The sequence below is a fragment of the Dendrobates tinctorius genome, unplaced genomic scaffold (assembly GCF_039654945.1).
Source record: "Dendrobates tinctorius isolate UK_male_01 unplaced genomic scaffold, ASM3965494v1 ptg000094l, whole genome shotgun sequence".
Classification (NCBI taxonomy): Eukaryota; Metazoa; Chordata; class Amphibia; order Anura; family Dendrobatidae; genus Dendrobates; species Dendrobates tinctorius.
Window position 1 is genome coordinate 7530714 of NW_027361762.1, and position 19658 is coordinate 7550371.

Consider the following 19658-nt stretch of genomic DNA (forward strand, 5'->3'; position numbering starts at 1 on the left):
TTCCGCTGATGACGCTGTGTGGCAGCTCGTTTTTTGCGGGACAAGATGACGTTTTCAGCGGTACCATGGATATTTATATGCGTCTTTTTGATCGTGCGTTGTTGCACTTTTTGTTCGGTGGTATGATTAGTTGTCATTATTTTTTGCTTCATTTTTTATTTTTATTTTTTAAGGGGTTTGCTAATGGGACAGTTTTATAAGGCGGGTTGTTACGGACGCGGCGATACCAAATATGTGTACTCTTATTATTTTTTTTTGTTTTGTTTTTATTTCCAAAAAATGAACTTATTAGGGGAAAAAAATTTTTTGAATTTAGTGATTTTTTAAAAAAAATTATTTTTACTTTTTTTTTTTTTTTTTTTTTTTTTTTTTTTTAAACTTTATTAGGTTGTCCCAGGGGGGACATCACTGTCCTGTGACAGATCGCTGATCTGTCACATCACATATCACTGTGACAGATCAGCGATTTGTCACAGGCATAGACACAGACTTCCTCATGCCTGCGCTTTGCAGGCACTGAGGAAGCCAGCTCCCTGCAGGCCCCTGAAGGTCGCCATCTTGGATTCGGGGACCTGCAGGGATGGAGCCCCCCGCAGCAGCGCTGCACATTGCGCTGCTGTGGGGGGCTCAGGGAAGCACGGAGGGAGACCCCTCTCTGCCGATGCTTCCCTTTAACCCCTGGTACACAGCGATTGTGTTTGATCGCAGTGTGCAAGGGGTTAACATGTCAGGGGTGGTCCGTGACCGCCCCTGACACATTGTGTTGGGTGTCAGCTGTGATAATCAGCTGACACCCGGCCGCGATCAGCGGCGCTCATCACGTGGGTGCCGCTGATCGCTATGACGTAATATTCCGTCCATGGGAATTAGGTCCCAGGTCACATGGACGGAATATTACGTCCATTGTAGGTAAGGGGTTAAAAAACTTGTTCAAAATTTTGTTAGTATTATATTGATCACCCATAAGTCTAAAGTACATTTCCTTGGTATATGACACTCAAAAAAACTTGTCCAAAATGTATCAGTAATATATTGCTCATCCATAGAGTATTACATTTACTTGGGTACAGTTCGTTGCTATATAATCCGCAAAAAACTTGTTCAAAATTTCTCTATTATATTGCTCTTCCATAGATTTTTACATATTCTTGGGAAAATTTCAGTGGTAAATAAGCCTCCAAAAACTTGTTCAAAATTTAATTGGTATCTTATTCCTCATTCATAGGGTATTACATCTTCATTTCCTTGCTATATAAGCCTCAAAATTTTAAAATTGTTTTGTTGCTCATCCATAGACTATTCTGTGGTCTGGTGTACATTTCATTGCTAACCCTCAAAAAATTGTTTAAAAATGTATGTGTATTATACTGCTTATCTATAGAATATTACATCTTCTTGGGTATACTTAGTTGCTATATAATCCTCAAAAAACTTGTTAAAAAAAATTATCGGAATTATATTGCTCACCCATAGACTATTCCGTGGTCTGGAGTACATTTTGTTGGTATATAACCCTCACATTTTTAAACTATTTTTTATCAGTCTTATATTGCTCATCCATAGGGTATTACATCTTCTTGGGTACATTTCATTACTATACAACCCTCAAAACACTTGTTCAAAAATTTAGGTTGAATACAGATGTTGCAGATTTTGTACGTTTTTGTCATGTTTTTCTGTGCTGATTTGTGACAACCTGAGCCAAAATCTGATGCCAGAAAAGTGAATTAGGAACTTGACATGTCATGCACACATTGAGTATTTTTGACTTGCAGATTTGGTGTAGAAAATAATCTGCTGAATGTCAATTCTCTGTATGTTTTTGGCCATTAATTTCACTCAAATCAATCAAACGCATGTTTTTGCAGCTGCATTTTTCCTGCCAAGAGATGCAGAAATTGTGCAGAAATTTTACTCAACATGTGCACATGCCCTTATCGGTATTATAGTGCTCACATGAAGACTATTCTGTGGTCTGGAGTAATGTACATTTCCCTGGTAATATAACCCTCAAAAGTGCATAACCTTTATGAGTCTAGGAGTATCATAATAGGACAATTTCAACAGAATATGTATGAGACTCTCCTTTATGTCTAATAGAGGGTGTATCTGAGTCCCTTATATTTGGCAGTTCTTGCTTCCTTCATAAATTACACTACCTAACTCCTTTCCCACCTTAGACGTATACGTACAACGATGTCACGCGTGGTATCAATGGTTGCCATGGTGACCCGATGTCATCATGAAGCAATCCAGGTCACCAGAGCTAGCAAAGTAGCTTGATCATGCTCAGAGCATGATCAGCAACACACCCTGTCAGTGCAGAGCTGACAGCTTGCATAGCATACAGGGCCGGCCCGAACGTATAGGCGAACTAGGCGGCCGCCTAGGGCGCCGACCCAAAGGGGGCGCCAGAGAAAAAATAGAAAAAATTATAAAAAATCTTTTCAAAAGGCAAAAAGTTTTAGGGATGGAAAGAAAAGTGTGCATATTTAAGGGCAAATATGACGCAAGAGAGGTTGGTTGGGTTGGCAACAATTTCGATGGAATCTGAAGTTGCTAAACAAATTAATCTCGGTGACTTGGTGTCATACTTTTAAAAAAAAAAAAAAAGCAAGGAAACAAAAATTTTAATTACCTATGGTCATTTTGTTTTGTGTTATTGATTACTTTGTATATATTTGTCCTATACAACTTCTCAGAAGATTAAAGAGTTAGGAGAGAGTTAATTAATCATTGTTGTTGTGGTTTATTTTGCTCCTAAATTTATATCCCAAGTTTTCATCTACTGCCAAGAATAGTAGGGGCGCAACAAAATAGTTTCGACTAGGGCGCCGTAATCTCTCGGGCCGGCCCTGATAGCATAGGGATGCTGCTGCATTCCAATGCTATACAAGCGATCAACCTGCAAAAATAGTCCCATAGTGGGACAAAGTTAAATTTAAAGTTTTTAAAAAATTGTATAAATATTTAAAAAATAAAAATATAGTTCCCATAAATAACTATTTTTATGAAAAAAAATATAAACAATAAAAGCACACATATTTGGTATTGCTGTGTCCGCAGTGAAACGACCTATGAAACTGTCCAACTAATTAATCCCTTTAGTGAACACCATAAAAAAACAAGACAAAAAACAATGCTTTATCATACTGCCGAACAAAAAGTGGAATAAAACGCAATAAAAAACACATGAATAAACTTAATACTGCTGAAAATGTCATCTTGACCCACAAAAAAAACAAGATGTCATACAGCTCCATCCGTGGAAAAATAAGTTATAGCTCTCAGAATAAAGCGATGCAAAAATAATTATTTTCGCTATAAAATATGGTCATTTTTTTTGTTTAAAAGCACCAAAACATAAAAAAACTTTATAAATGGGGTATTGCTGTAATTGTACTGACCTGAAGAATAAAGCTGCTTCACCAATTTTACCACATGCGGAACGGCAAAAAAAAATAAAAATATAAAATTCCTGAATTGCTGGTTTTTGTTCATTCAATTGGAATTGAAAGCAAACAAAAAATGTCATGCGTATTAAAATGCTATCAATAAAAACATCAACTCGTCCCACAAAAAAACCAGACCTCACATGATTCTGTTGGCTGAAATGTGGAAAAATTATAACTCTCAACATATGGTGATGCTTTGCAATGAAAGCATTTTTTAGCATGTGACAGTAACCAAACATAAAATACAATATAAATCTGGCATTACTGTAATCGCAGCAACCCGAAGAATAAAGACACCTAATCACTTATACTGCACAAGGAACGCCGTAAAAAAAGAAATAAAACCAATTCACTTGCTGTTATGTTCATTCGGTCTCCCTAAGATCACATTAAGGCTCAGCGCACGTTTATCCTGTGCTCTGCACTGAGCGCTTACATTGGGGCTTCCGTATAAAACTCTGAAATATGTATTCAGATGGAATCTCCGGCAGAAGATTCCCTATAAGGAGGCAGATGGAGGAACTGTGCACGCCGTCTGACCTGTGATCAGGCAGTGTCCGTCTCTTTAGGATTGCACAAAAGTGCTTTTGACAAGTTTTCTGCACCTTTGAAAAGAAGTACACAGCTGAACAGAGGCCAGACAGAATCCAGAGTAACACTGCTGCTTCATTTTAGTGAATGGATCCTTTGTGGGTTTCATCTGAATCACATCACTCAAAGATTTAGATGGAAACCCCAAAGTAAGTGCTCAGAGTAGAGTGCTGGATAAATGTGATCTTAAATGTTATGTAAAATGTTGCTAACAAAAGCTTCAACTCAATCCACAAAAAAAGCAAGCTCCCACTCTGGTTTGTCAGTTGTTAACGGAAATATAGGGGGCTTCTATGGGGTATAATTTGGTGTAACGCAGTCCGTTAATGCTGCCATTCAGCCCCATTGTCGGGCGCATCACGACGCATGCCGTAAAGCGGCACGCATTCGCGATGTGCCGTCATCCAGTGACGGAGCCTCGGATGTTGGCTGCAGCATCTGAGGCTCCGTCACCGCTAGCGCAGATGGAGCATCTGCGCTAGCGGTATAGCATAACGATAGCATTAACGCAGCCCATCAACGCTATGCATTGATCAGGCTGTGTTAACGCAATGTGAACCTAGCCTTAGTATTATCTTCATTGTCTTTGTGGCTTACCAGTGTAGTGACACCTACTGGTTGTTTATTATGCACTAGCACTTCACTTTATTCTAAATACTTTTTGGTGCACCTTATGTATATCTAAAATTTGTTTTTATTATGCACACTTACAAGTGTTGTTCAAAAGTCCTGCATAGGCGTGAAGAAAACTATGTTTCATACTTCTGCAACTCTACAGTGAAACTGGTGGAACATATATGTTTTTGTAGTCCCTCATTGTATACCATACTCATTTTTGAATGTCACAAGTGTATAAATTGTTATGGTATGCACATTTTTGATAATTTTTTTTACAGCATAACCATACCTACACCAGTACAGTGTGTAGAATGGTGAACATGTTTCTAAGTTCATTAACTTCCAATGCAAGTTCACACAGACTTAAAATTTACTTTTTAAGATTTATTATTTTTTTTAATTTAATTCAGAGTCCTGAAAAGGGCCTTTTGAGTGCATCTTTAGCTTCTAATACTTTTGTTGGCCAGCCTTTGCTCTTGAGCACCAACTTGCATCTCTGTGGCATTGAGTGAACAAGCTTCTGCAGATGTTCACGATTGATGATGTGGTTCCAGGCCTGTATCAGAGCCTCAATCAACTCACTCTTGGTCCTTGGCTGTTTTCTAGATATCTCTAATGATACCTTGTGCCACAAATTTTCAATTGGATTGAGGTCCGGGGACTGAGCTGGCCAGTCAATAGTAGCCACCTTGTTCTTTTTTTTTTTTCTTCCATTCCGTTACTGTCTTAGCTTTGTGACAAGGAGCATTATCATCCTGGAAGATATAATCCCCTGAAAACAGGTGTTGAGCAGAAGGCAGCATTTTCTTATTAAGGATGTCTATGTATTTTTTTGCATTAACCATACCCTCCACAATATGAAGCCTTCCAACACCATTGGCTGCCATACAGCCCCAGACCATTACTTTCATCGGATGATTCACAGAGAAGCTCAAACACTCTGGCTTGTACTCTTCATGTGGGAACCTTCTCGCATAAGACTTGCCATTATTTCCTAAAATGCAAAAAGTGCTTTCATCACTAAATAGCACTTTTTCCCACTCCTCCTTCCTCCATTTTAAATATTTCAATGCCCACAGTTTTTGCCTTTGTCTTTGTATGGCTGTCATCAATGGCTTCTTTCGGGCCTTGCACCCTTTCAATCCTGCTTCCAAACATCTCTTCCTAACAGTTGATGTTGCTACCTCAATATTGCACTTTTCTTGCCATTCTCGCAGAAGCTGAGGAGAGGTGAGCTTTCGATTGGCAAGGGATGTTCTTATCAGTACTCTATCCTCCCTTTTAGTTGACTTTCTGGGCCGACCAGATCTGGGCCTGTCCTGGGTAATTCCAAGCTGCTTATGTTTCTGCAAAATTCTTATGACTGTACTCTGATTACAGCCGACCTTCCTTGCGATCTGGGGGCCAGTATAACCCTCTTCATGTAGCACCACAACTCGCACACGATCCTCCGCTGACAAAAATCTGAAGGCTCCCATCATAAAACTCTACAGTATGATAGACCAGCAGATGTGATGCAATGTAATTGGCTGCCATATCAAGGTTATGATTGGTCACAAGAACCTCATCTGTGATTGGCTAATTTTGGATCTGAAGCTGTACAATATTTAGTTGTGCTTTCAATTCCCATATTGTTGCAATAATTTCAGGCAAAACTGCTTCAAAAAGCTAAAAATATTACAGGGAGAGAATGCAAAATTGTATTCTGAACAAAACCATATATAATATGTCATATTAGCATCGAAGATATTCTACAGAAAACGTTTAAAACTTGAAAAATCAATTTATCCTATGCAGGACTTTTGAACACTATTGTATGTACGATTTACATTATTGTTCATTTATTAATTTTTATGCACTGCACAGTAGCATGTTTTCCATTGTTTATGGAATGCATATTTTTTAGCACTATTGGACATATTGGTATGCCCCTAAAAATTGGATAGTATTGCCCCTTTGTTTCAGCATATACAAAAGAATTTTTATTTCATACAGTGATGCTTTACTTCATTAATTTTTATCCTGTTATATTAATAAAATTTATATTTTTATCTTGGGACTTATGGTCGATATATTTTCTTTTTGTGTTGTGCTTTTTGCAATGTTTCAGCTGTCCTAATAATTTACATTTACGTGTCCAGTTAGCGTGCTAGCAGCAAACACCACTTGGTTTGGATATTTATTCACAATTGTGGCTGCTGGCCCCTTTTATTCCTTTTTTCTGTGGTTAACAGGGCAGAGCAGTGCGCCTGCGCAGGAGCCATGGCAGGCAGCAAAGAAGAGGATGGCATCGTATGAAGATGGGAGGCATCGGACCGCGACACCCATCAGACCAAAACCGGACCGCCCTTGGGTGAGTATAATCTAACTTATTTTTCTTCTCTTTAAGGTTACATCGGGGGTTATTTACAGCATTACAGAATGCTGTCGATAAGCCCCTGATGGCGGTGCCGGCAGCTGATACTCGAAAAATGGGGTAACAAATTCCCTTTTAAAGTGGAGAAAAAGTGGGACACCATTGTTTTCAGCAGCGATCTAGCAGTCAGAGATGCTTCCAGGGGTCTTCCCCATGCTGTTCTCCTTCCATTTTGCACTTTTCCCATCCATTTGAAGATTTTCACTGCCCCAGACCTCTTAGTAGGGTCTGCCGGAAAAAAGCTTGGCTTTCCCATTAACTCCCATTATACTCGTTACTCGAAATGAGAAAACGAGTATTAGGAATTTCTCAATTTGCTCAACGAGCGCCCAAGCATTTTAGTTCTCCCTCGTCTCTCATTTTATCGTAAATATAAAATTTTTTTATATACAGTATATATATATTTAAAATTCTGCAATACTTCTTTCAATTAAGTTGTGCAGCGTATGACTTCGAGGGATAACAATTACTGATAGAATAATAGATCACCACAAATGTGCCATAAATACAGTACGGAAAAGATAAGAATTAGAAGTCAGCAAGGTGAGACGGAAAAGAGCTTATCTACTCACATGTCAAGATCACAATATAATAATTTCCATTTTGTTATATTTTTTATCACTGTAAAACCAGACGAGAGCAACTTTCGATAGATGCTTAGACCTGTAAAGCTGCGTCATCTTCGCATTGTTCTCTTTTTTTCCTTCCTTCCTTCTTTCTTGCTGTCCTCTTTAATCACCCTCTCTTGTGTGATATATATGAGCTTGTGCTGATGACAGGAGACTTTGCCGGTGATGGACAGTTTAAAGAGATGCAATAAACAGATGCACAAGTATTTGGGTCATGTTTCTTGAAGAAACGTGAGCTGGGAAATCAGACTGTTGAAATCAGTCTGAACAACACCAGATTGCTGCACTATGTAAAATAGTTTAGCAACCTTACAGAGGGGTCACATTTTAAGAAACTAGATAAGGTAATGTGCAACATTTACAAATCCCTAAAGTCCTTGTTTCCATCTGTTGGTCTGACCAACAGTGCCACTTATGAACGTAAAACCAACCTAGATTTGTTCAGATATACTTTTAAGATTTTCTTTCCAGGTATTTCTGACTATTAGGTGATTTATTACTGAAATTATTTGGTCAGCTATGGTGTATAAAGGGCTTATCCTTGTGGAGAATGCCAAGTCGGGGTAGGAAGACTTGTAGGCCATGCAATCTTCCGCAGGGAATTTACATGTGCATACACTGGTATGTAAAAGTTTGGGCACCCCTGGGCAAAATTACTGTTATTGTGAAAAGCGAAGAAAGTTGAAGATTAATTGATCTCTGAAAGGCCTAAAGTTAAAGATGACACATTTCATTTGTATTTTAGGCAAGATAAAAATATGCATTGTCATTTTTTACATTTTAAAAATTACAAAAAGGAAAATGTGACAAACAACCCCTCAATTTATTCTTCACACCACCACGGTCAAGCTTAATGGTCTAGTGGACTAATACCTTCCATTTGCATTTTATGAGCCAGGTTCTAATACCCCTGGAGGACTCACCTTTTTTAACTATAGCCATGTTTTAACCCCGTGATCCATAGCACTCTGTTTTATATTTTAATTTTTTGTACTTTTACATTTTTTATTTTTTCCTTTTCTATATATACTTTTATTGTTGTGTTTTTTATGCTTGTAATAAAGTTTCATTGTTTGTTTTTTGTTTTTTTTTTTCTTTGACCTTTGCTGATTCTGTTTGACCCTGTATTGGCGCCTTTTTTCTCTATAAGTATGTTTCACTGTCTTCCAATGTAATCTGCCCTGATGAAGTGAGCCAGCAGGCTCAGGAAACGCATTGGCTGAATAAAGAACCCTTTACTCTACCAGAAGCAAGCGCAGTCCTTATTGCACTTCCACGTCATTTCTGCAAAAAGGAAAATGAGCACATGCAAAAGTTTGGCACCCTTGGAGATTTGTATGCTCAGATAACTTTGATCAAGGTTTCAGACCTTAATTATCCTGTTAATGTTACGGCTTGATTACAATCATTTTTAGGAAAGGCCAGGTGATGCAAATTCCCCAGCCTTATAAAAAAAAAAAAACCAGCCTCCTTTATCCTTGTGCCAAAAAAGAGCAGTCATGGTTTCTTCTAAGCAGCTGCCTAGCACTCTAAAAATGAAAATAGTGGAGGTCCACAAAGTAGGAGAAGGCTACACGAAGATAGTTAAGCGTTTTCAAGTTGCCCTTTCCTCGGTTCGAAATGTAATGAAGAAATGGCAGATAACAGGAATAGTGGAGGTCAGCATAAGGTCTGAAAGACCAAGCAAAATGTTATTGAGAGCTGCTCGAAAGATTGCTAAAGAAGCAAAACAGAACCCACGCTTAACTGCAAAAGACCTTTAGAAAGATTAAGCAGACTCTGGAGCTGGGGTACACTGTTCTACTGTTCAGATACAGCTTCACAAAAAAAGGCCATCATGGAAGACTCATCAGAAGAAAATGTCTCCTGCGTTCTCACCATAATATTCAGCATCAGAAGTATGCAAAAGAAAATCTAAAGTCTGATACATCTTGGTAACAAGTACTGTAGAAAGATGAGGTTAAAATAGAACTCTTTGGAAACAATGATCAAAATTATACACTAACGTTCAAAAATTTAGGGTCACTTAGAAATTTCCTTATTTTTGAAAGAAAAGCACAGTTTTTTCCAATGAAGTTGACGTTAAATGATTCAGAAATACTCTATACATTGCTAATGTGGTAAATGACTATTCTAGCTGCAAACGTCTGGTTGGTAATGCAATATGTTCATAGGTGTATAGAGGCCCATTTCCAACAACCATCACTCCAGTGTTCTTATGGTACTTTGTGTTTGCTAACTGTGTAAGAAGGCTAATGGATGGTTAGAATACCCTTGAAAACTCTTGTGCAAGTATGTTAGCACAGCTGAAAACAGTTTGGCTGATTAGAGAAGCTTTAAACCTGACCTTTCTTTGAGCTAGTTGAGAATCTGGAGCATTACATTTGTTGGTTCCATTAAACTGTCAAAATGGCCAGAAAAAAAGAACTTTCATGTGAAACTCAACAGTCTATTCTTGCTCTTAGAAATGAAGGCTATTCCAATCCGAGAAATTGCCAAGAAACTGAAGATTTCCTACAATGGTGTGTACTACTCCCTTCAGAGAAGAGAACAAACAGGCTCTAACCAGAGACGAAAGAAGTGGGAGGTCCTGATGCACAACTGAGCAACAAGACAAGTTACATTAGAGTCTGTAGTTTGAGAAATCGACGCCTCACAGGTCCTCAACTGGCAGCTTCATTAAATAGTACATGCAAAATACCAGAGTCAACGTCTACAATGAAGAGGCGACTCCGGGATGCTGGCCTTCAGGGCAGAGTGGCACAGAAAAAGCCATATCTGAGACTGGCTAATAAAAGGAAAAGATTAATATGGGCAAAAGAACACAGACATTGGACAGAGGAAGATTGGAAAAAAGTGTTATAGACAGACGAATCCAAGTTTGAGGTGTTTGGATCACACAGAAGAACATTTGTGAAATGCAGAACTAAAAAGATGCTGAAAGAGTGCCAGACGCCATCTGTCTAGCATGGTGGAAGTAATGTGATGGTCTGGGGTTGATTTGGTGCTGGTAAAGTGGGAGATCTGTACAAGGTAAAAAGGATTTTGAATAAGGAAGACTATCACTCCATTTTGCAACGTCATGAAATACCCTGTGGACAGCGCTTGATTGGAGCCAATTTCATCCTACAACGGGACAATGACCCAAAGCACACCTCCAAATTATGCAAGCACTATTTAGGGAAGAAGCAGGCAGCTTCTATTCTATCTGTAATGGAGTGGCCAGCGCAGTCATCAGATCTCAACCCCATTGAGCTGTTGTGGGAGCAGCTTGACCGTATGGTACGCAGAAAGTGCCCATTAAGCCAAACCAACTTGTGGGAGGGGCTTCTGGAAGTATGGGGTGAAATTTCTCCAGATTACCTCAGCAAATTAACTTCTATAATGACAAAGGTCTGCAATGCTGTAATTGCTGCAAATGGAGCATTCTTGGACGAAAGCAAAGTTTGAAGGAGAAAATTATTTTAAATAAACTTTTTTTTGAACCTTGTCAATGCCTGGACTAGATTTTAAATTCATTTGGCAACTCATTTGACAAAAGTATGAGCTTTCATGGAAAATACAATTGTCTGGGTGACCCCAAACTTTTGAGCGGTTGTGTATGTGGAGAAAAAAAGGTAAAGGATTTCAGGAAAAGAACTTCTCGCCAATCATTAAGCAAGGGGGTGGATCAATCATGCCTTGGTGCTATGTTGTAGCCAATGGGAATATTTCAAGGGTAGAGGGAGGAGTGAATTCAATTAAATTTCAACAAATTCTCAGCACCATCTGTAAAAAAGCTGAAGTTTGAAAGAGAATTGCTTCTACAAATGGATAATGATCCTAAACGTACATCAAAATCCACAATAGACTACCTCAAAAGGCGCAAGCTGAAGGTCCCCTGATCAGAACATCATTGAAAATCTGTGGCTTGTCCTTAAAATGCAGTGCATGCAAGGCGACCCAGGAATCTCACAGAAATAGAAGAATTTTCTAAGGAAGAATGGATGAAAATCCCTTCAACAAGAATTGGAAGAACCTTGTCTGGCTACAAAAAGCATTTACAGGCTGTAAAACTTTCAAAAGGGAGTGCTACTAAGTACTAACCATGCCGGGTGCCCAAACCTTTGCATCTGCTCATTTTTTCTTTTTGTAATTTTTAAAATGTGAAAATATCTATAAGGTTTTTTTTGCCTTAGGCTAGGTTCACATTAGTGTTTGAATCCGCAGCGTATCATCCGCATGCATAACGCATATCTACGCAGCATTTTTTATGCGCATCATCTTACGCATGACGGAAAAAACCCGCTGAGTGTGCATGCATTTGCATGCGTTTTTGCATGCATTTGCGGTGTTTATGCGCATGCGTTCAATATGACACCAGACAAAAATGGGCATGTCTGATGGGATTTCTATTTGCATTTTGAACGCATGCATATCGAACGCATGCGTACGCATGTCCTTGCATACCAACAATGTGTTTCCATAGACAGTAATGCATTTTTTTGACGTACTCATCCACATGTGCCTGCCTGCGCATATTTGACAGATTTTTGACGCTTCAAAAAATGCAACATGTTGCGTTCGCTGCGCCCCACCACACACCATGAAACGACGCATGCATACGCAAGAGCGTGCAAACACATGTCCCTCCGTACATTATATTAAATATACGGTATGTACGCATGACACATGCAGATCAAACGCTGCGCACACAGATGCAAATGTGAAAACCACTTTAAATATAAAAGAAATGTCATCTTTAACTTTCTCCATTTTAGAGATCATTTAATCTTCAGCTTGCTTAACTGTTCAAAATAGCAGTATTTTTGACCAAGGGTGCTCAAAGTGGGATCCACCTGTCTTCACCCTTACTTTGGTGCACTATTCGTGTAACATGCTGCAGCACTGCTCATATTACTACTTGCCATACTGCATTTGTTTATGTGTATACATTTTTTCATTCTATTTCATTTTTTTTTTTTTTTTTTTTTTTTTTTAATCTTTTTGCTTCTGATTGTTTTTTTTTTTTCCCTGTGGGCATGTTCACAACTGTTGATTACCATTTATGTCATGATAGTACACGGATACATAATGAACTGCCCTTATACTAACATCTATGTATGGCGTGTGTTGTTGTGTTCAGAATTGTGTCTTCACTAGCATGACTATTTGCCATTTGTGATTTTTGTATTATTGTAACCTGTTTTTACATATATTGAGACTTTAATTGAAAGTTTAACTTTTAGGACATTCAGGCTTCTTGACGATCTCACTAATTATTTTGGGTTTATGTGCTCCTTATGTTCTCTTTGCATTGCTTCAATTGTATTGGGAGTTCCCGATATTCAGGACCATGGTTCTTTTTTCATCTTAAATTCCAGCTATTTTTGCATAGATACTAACCATGCAGAGTGTCCAAAATTTTGCATCTGGTCATATTCCTTTTTGTAATTTTTAAAATGTAAAGGATGAAAATATATCGTATTTTTTGGACTGTAAGACGCACCGGACAGTAAGACGGACCCCAAATTTTGGGGTGGAAACTAGCAGAAAAAAGATTTTTGTAAGATGGGGTCTGTCTTATTGACTGAATTTATGGTATCTTACCTGAGGTCCGTCGGTGGTAGAGCGTGGTCACACGAGCTATGTTCCCTTCCTCAGAAAGACGACGGCGGCGGCAGAAGTGGGGCAATGCTTCAGTCCTGGGGTACGATGTTGGGGTCCGGTGTCAGCGGTGAGGAAAAATATGGAGCAGGGTCCCTTCCTCAGGATGCTAGTGGCTGAAATTTGGAGACACTGCAGCCCAGTATCCAAGGCGAGCAGAGCCGAGTGCATCATCGGTTTCTTGATGGCCATCTTCCTGAGGCCACGCGTGCGTAGATTGAGACCTCGGCTTCAGGAAAATGGCCGCCGAGATCTCAATCTGCGCACGCAGGGCCTCTGGCGGCCATTTTCCTAAAGCCAAGAACTACAGAGATCTCAGTCTGTGCATGCACCGCTTCCGGCGGCCCACGGCTTCAGAAAGATGGGTGCAGGAAAACCAGTGATGCACTTGGCTCTGCTCGTTGTGGACACCGGGCCACAGCATTACCACATTTCTGCCACTGGCATCATGAGGAAGGGACCCTGATGGGTATCACAATCGCCTACAACACATTATACTCCCTACCAGACCAAACTGCAATACATGTCTAGATAGGAGAAAGACTTGGGTTTGACATTCTCACATGAACAATGGCAATTAGCAATAACATGGTCTAATAAATCCTCAGCCTGCATAAACCATTTAGAGATTATCAAAAAAATCCATCTCAGATGGTGCTTGGCTCCCAAGCGCATTGCTCACATGTTCCCCACATGTTCTCAACTTGGCTGGAGGGGCTGCAGAGAGGTGGGATCACCCTTACACATATGGTGGACCTGTCCATTAGCATTGCAATATTGGGAAAAAATCTTTGATGCTGCACTGAAATTCATACTCCCCACCCCCCCAATCTGGCCTAGCTTTGTTAAACACCGGAGTCACGGACCTCCCCTACAGCATAAGATGGGTTTGCCCACTAATATTAATGGCAGCCAGACACAGTTAAGCCTCAAAATGGAAATCCACGTCACTACCATCAATAGTGGAAATCTGGGCCAGGGTAGACTCATATTTAATACGAAAGTTTGCTAGCTCCAGACTGCCAACGTGCCGATAAAATCCGACAAAGGCTGGGTCCTTGGCCAGCTATCAGACAGACGCTATAGCTTAAACCACATCTAGCCATCAGCCATCTGACCTAAACAGTAATAAAATGCTTAGAGATCATGACTGTGACACACGCAACCTTAAATACAATACCCCTCTTACTTATGATATTACGATGCATTTGAAACTAAATAATTACCGCATGATCAAAATCGGTTAATGCTTCATTAACCAATGTATACCTTTCCCTCTCACCCCACCTCCCCTCCTCCCCCCCTCTTCTTTCATATGATCCCTATTTTTTGCACTACAGATGTCCTTGGTTTTTCCTTTTTGCTAGGAACCAAGTCATATGTGATGTACCTATTACTGATTCTACTATCTCTGTGCTGACTGTATGACTTGTATCAGTTTAAAACTTACTAAAAATGTATTGGTTAAAAAAAAAACTTTAGGCCTTTTAGAGATCATTTCATCTTCAACTTTTTTAACTGTTCACAAATACAGGAAATTTGGCCAGGGGTGACCAAACATTTACATGCCACTCTATAGTCTCTTAAAAAAAAGGAAGAGATCAAAAACTCTAGAGCCACATACTACAAGTCGTGGTAATTAAAGTCAATATTGACCCTTTAAATGGGCTTGCCACAGGGCTAAAGATAAATAGCCAAACCAGAAACTCCATTTGCAGAAATTTGTTTCTGGCTGTTTGCCCCTTTTTAGTGCAAAGCAGAATTGATATAGCTAGGTGGGAGGCCTCCAACAGGGTTTTAAGGGGTAACAGTTCTCCTTGTGGACAGTGCCAAGTCTCTGTAAGGAGACTTATAGGCCATTCAATGCTCCTCCTGCAAGTTAATTATGCAAATAGTCTTTTCAAAGAAGAAAAGAGGAGGGCTCAGTGCCACCTATATAAAATAGCATTACTAAAAGTCAATATTGATAGTAAGCTATGGGCATGATGCAGTAATACTGACATAATTATTTATATACTTCAAACATATTCCCCACGGCTTTCCAAACAGTTGAAGCATTAAATACACAATATGAGGAAAACTGAAACAAATATTCACCGACAAAACTAAAGCTTACAATCAATAAGGGCAAAGTGCTGACTTTGTCCATTGCACTAGCTATTTACCATATATACTCGTGTATAAGCCGAGATTTTCAGCCCATTTTTTGAGGCTGAAAGTCCCCCTCTCGGCTTATGCACGATTTAAATACCGGGGGAATCGGCGGGGGAGTCAGATCATACTCACCCTTCTCTGCAGCTCCCCTAGTTGTTCCATGTTGTCGGCGCTGCTCTCTTCCTGCTTCAGCGGTCAAATGGTACCCGCTCATTAAATCTGCGCATGTTTAATGAGCGGTACCACCTGACCGCTGAAGCAGGAAGAGAGCAGCGCCGACAACATGGAACAAGCAGGGGAGCTGCAGAGACAAGCGCCAGGACCGGGTGAGTATGAACGGGGGGAGGCATATTCACCTGTCCCTGTGTTCTGCTGTCTTGCGTCCTCTGCAGTGACATTCAGGTCAGAGGGCGCGATCATGCCCTCTGCCTGCACAGTCACTGCAGAGCCCGCAATGCTGATGAGCAGGGGGCAGCGACGGAGGTGAGTATACAGTTTTTTTTGTTTGTTTTTTTTTGTAACGGAGGCAGCGGCAGCAGCAGCAATAATGATGGGGCCACTCACTGTGCATCATAACTGGGGCCACTCACTGTGCACCCTCGGCTTATACGCGAGTCAATATGTTTTCCCATTTTTTTGTGACAAAATTGAGGGGGTCGGCTTATACTCGGGTCGGCTTATACACAAATATATACGGTAATCACAGAATAGGAAATAAATGGATTAATCTGTAACTACTACTATTACTAGAATGTCTTCTATTTAGCAGAAAAAGCTAGAAAAGTAGACATTAAGTGAAACAATCATTGCCACTGGGCTTTATAGTGATAGTGATATGTTAGAAGTTTCTATTAGTAGGATGTTGGGGCCAAGACCCTTTTTGTTGTCATTGGGTGTACGCGACAGATCCTCAGAGGAACTTGGTTAGTGGTATACAAGCCATAGGTTTTTTAGGAGCTCATATAGAGCTCCACTGGACTGTCTGGAATATCAGAACAAAGCTGATCACAGCCCAAAAGGAACAGCACTAAACAGAGTGCTTCTGCCCCTTCACGTCACTATGGCAAATCTCTGACCAGCACTTTGTGGAAAGAGAAACATGTCAATGAATAAGTCTCATAGGCTACACGTAGGGTAGATTTGCTTCACTTAATCCATACATGCATTATAAAATATGACTGTAACAACATGTCTGCCATCCCGTAAAAGCTGTAGACTGAAAGTCACCAGAATGTCAACATGAAGCTCTAATAATACAAGTCAACTAGTAATAAGTTTGTTTCCAGAACATACCCTTTCCCATTTTCTTTCTTGGTTGAGGAGAATAATAACCAATTTCGGATGCATCTGGTATCCATCTTCACTAAACGAAAGGTTCCGTCCTTCAAATGTTACATTAATTAAATACCTGTAAAAGGCAAAGGGAAATGTCACTACAGATAAAACATTTGTCTATAAAAAAAAATGTCAAAATTGTATAAAAATTCCCTGACGGGCAGCTCATGGTGTAAAATAATAAATCCTACTATATTCCCAAGTTAGAACCCCCCTGGCTCTAGTGCCGGTTTCTCTGGTGACCTCAATTGGACCTGGATGTAATGATGTCCCATTCTTTGGGCACTTGACTTACCTCACCGCTTCAACCAAGCACAGACCTATGTGGAACCGCCTGTCATTGGCTGTGCATCTAATGAAGTCCTGTTCTAGTCACCTGACTGCTGCAGCCAATCACAGGTCTGATCAATCAAGTGACCAAAGAATGGGACATCACTTTCAAACCAGAACATTGGCACTGGAGTGTTCTGCCTGGAGCCACAAGGGTTCAAGCTGGTGAGAATAGGGTCATTAATTATTTTAGCTGTTACCTGTTTGTTGGGGAAATTTTATATATCCTGGACAACCCCTTAAAGCAACAACTTGCCTGTCCTTTCTGGACCATAATAGCCGGTTCCTCCTCCTCTCACCTTCCCCTTACTGTTGGGGTTCCTCAAGGATCGGTTCTAGGCCCCCTCCTCTTCTCCTTGTACACTGCCCCTATTGGTCAAACAATCAGTAGATTTGGTTTCCAGTACCATCTCTATGCTGATGACACCCAATTATACGCTTCTTCTCCTGACATCACGCCAGCCTTTCTAGAAAACACTGGCGATTGTCTAAACGCTGTGTCTAATATCATGTCCTCACTATATCTGAAACTGAACCTGTCAAAGACTGAACTCCTGGTGTTTCCTCCCTCTACTAATGTACCTATACCCGACATTGCTATTTCTGTGTGTGGTTCCACTATTACTCCCCAGCAACATGCCCGCTGTCTTGGGGTCATACTTGATTCCGAGCTTTCCTTTGCCCCCCACATTCGATCACTGGCTCGCTCTTGTCATCTGCACCTCAAAAACATTTCTAGAATTCGACCTTTTCTTACTTTTGACTCTGCAAAAACTCTTACTGTTTCTCTTATTCAGTCTCGTCTCGACTATTGTAACTCTCTTCTAATCGGTCTCCCTCTTACCAAACTCTCCCCTCTCCAATCTGTCTTGAATGCTGCAGCCAGGATCATATTCCTCACCAATCGTTACACCGATGCCTCTACCTTGTGCCAGTCATTACACTGGCTACCCATCCACTCCAGAATTCAGTATAAACTTATTACCCTCACCCACAAAGCCCTCCATGGCTCAGCACCACCCTACATCTCCTCCCTTGTTTCAGTATACCACCCTACCCGCGCCCTCCGTTCTGCTGATGACCTGAGGTTAGTATCCTCAATAGTCAGAACCTCCCACTCCCGTCTCCAAGACTTTACACGTGCCGCGCCAATTCTTTGGAATGCACTTCCCAGGTCAATACGATTAGTCCCCAATCCCTACAATTTTAAGCGTGTCCTGAAAACGCATTTATTCAGACTGGCCTATCGCTTCAACACATTAACCTAACCTATCCCTGTGTGGCAGAGCCAAAAGTTTTACCATAACCAGGTTCCCAGCATCATGTTCCCACATGCTTTATGCATCCATTAGCCCTCTGTGTCTGTACTGTTACACACTTAACATTATGGCTGGTCCATACAATCAGAGCAACTGTTACCACCCACCTTTCGTGTCTCCCTCTTTCCTCATAGACTGTAAGCTTGCGAGCAGGGCCCTCACTCCTCTTGTTATTTGTTATAATCTACTGTATGTGATTATTGTTATGCTGTAATGTCTATTGTCTGTACAAATCCCCTCTGAAATGTAAAGTGCTGCGGAATATGTCGGCGCTATAAAAATAAAATTTATTATTATTATAATATGAGAATACTTTTTACAATTACGATACTGCATTGCTGAAAATGCCATGTTATAAGATGCCATTTGCTATTACCATATTTTTCCATCAACAATAAAACAATAAATCCAATATGATTAAATCATTCTGCTGAATGTGGTTTTTAATACAGTGTAAACGAAACTTTAGGCGAGAACACCCCAGCTACCATTAACCCCTTCCTGCTGTGGACCATTTTCATCTTCATGACCAAGAAAGATTTTTCAAATCTGACGTGTCACTTCATCTAGTCTGTATCTAGTAATAACTTTGAATGATTCTTCCAATCCCATTGACATTGACACTGTTTTTCATGATACATTGTACTTTGTTATTGGTAAATTGATGTGATTGACAATTATTTTTTAAAATATCGAGTTTTAACAAAATTGTTTAAAAATTATCAGTTTTTGGTATTTGAATCTTTATACCATTAAACCAGATATTTAGAGCATCAAAAAAGTTAATAAATAACATTTATCACATGTACATTAGGTCAGCATCATTTTTTAAATTTATAAATTGACTTTAAGGAGACTCTTGGAATACTGTGTACAATTTTTCGTCTCCGTAAGAGAAGCACATTGATGAAAATGAGCAGGTGCAGAGAAGAGCAACCAAAGTTATTAACAGCATGGATAAATTGCATTACCAAGGCAGGTTACCAAACTAATAGAAAAAATTGGAGTCCGGCTCAACAGGACTGGATTTTCCTTTTCTTTTTCAAAAGAAATTATAGCGCATACAAAAGAAATGTACATGGTCGACATTACCCAGTCGACGCGTTTCGAATGCTCTAAGCAGTCTTACTCATGACATGAGGCCGGTGTCTGGGCCCCAGGTGGA

General features: G+C 40.0%; 1 protein-coding gene and 1 long non-coding RNA gene across 2 annotated transcripts in view; one reads left to right on the forward strand and one right to left on the reverse strand.

The window, feature by feature from the left end:
- The window catches only part of GRIN2B (glutamate ionotropic receptor NMDA type subunit 2B), a 1039682-nt gene that overhangs the window by 316575 nt on the left and 703449 nt on the right, over window positions 1–19658 (reverse strand). The window contains exon 5 of the mRNA XM_073586666.1: window positions 16803–16917. Within this exon, the coding sequence (XP_073442767.1) occupies window positions 16803–16917 (115 nt within the window). The remainder of the gene's footprint in view (window positions 1–16802; window positions 16918–19658) is intronic.
- Window positions 1–19658, forward strand: part of LOC141098697 (uncharacterized) — a 142786-nt gene that overhangs the window by 27651 nt on the left and 95477 nt on the right. The window lies entirely within an intron of this gene.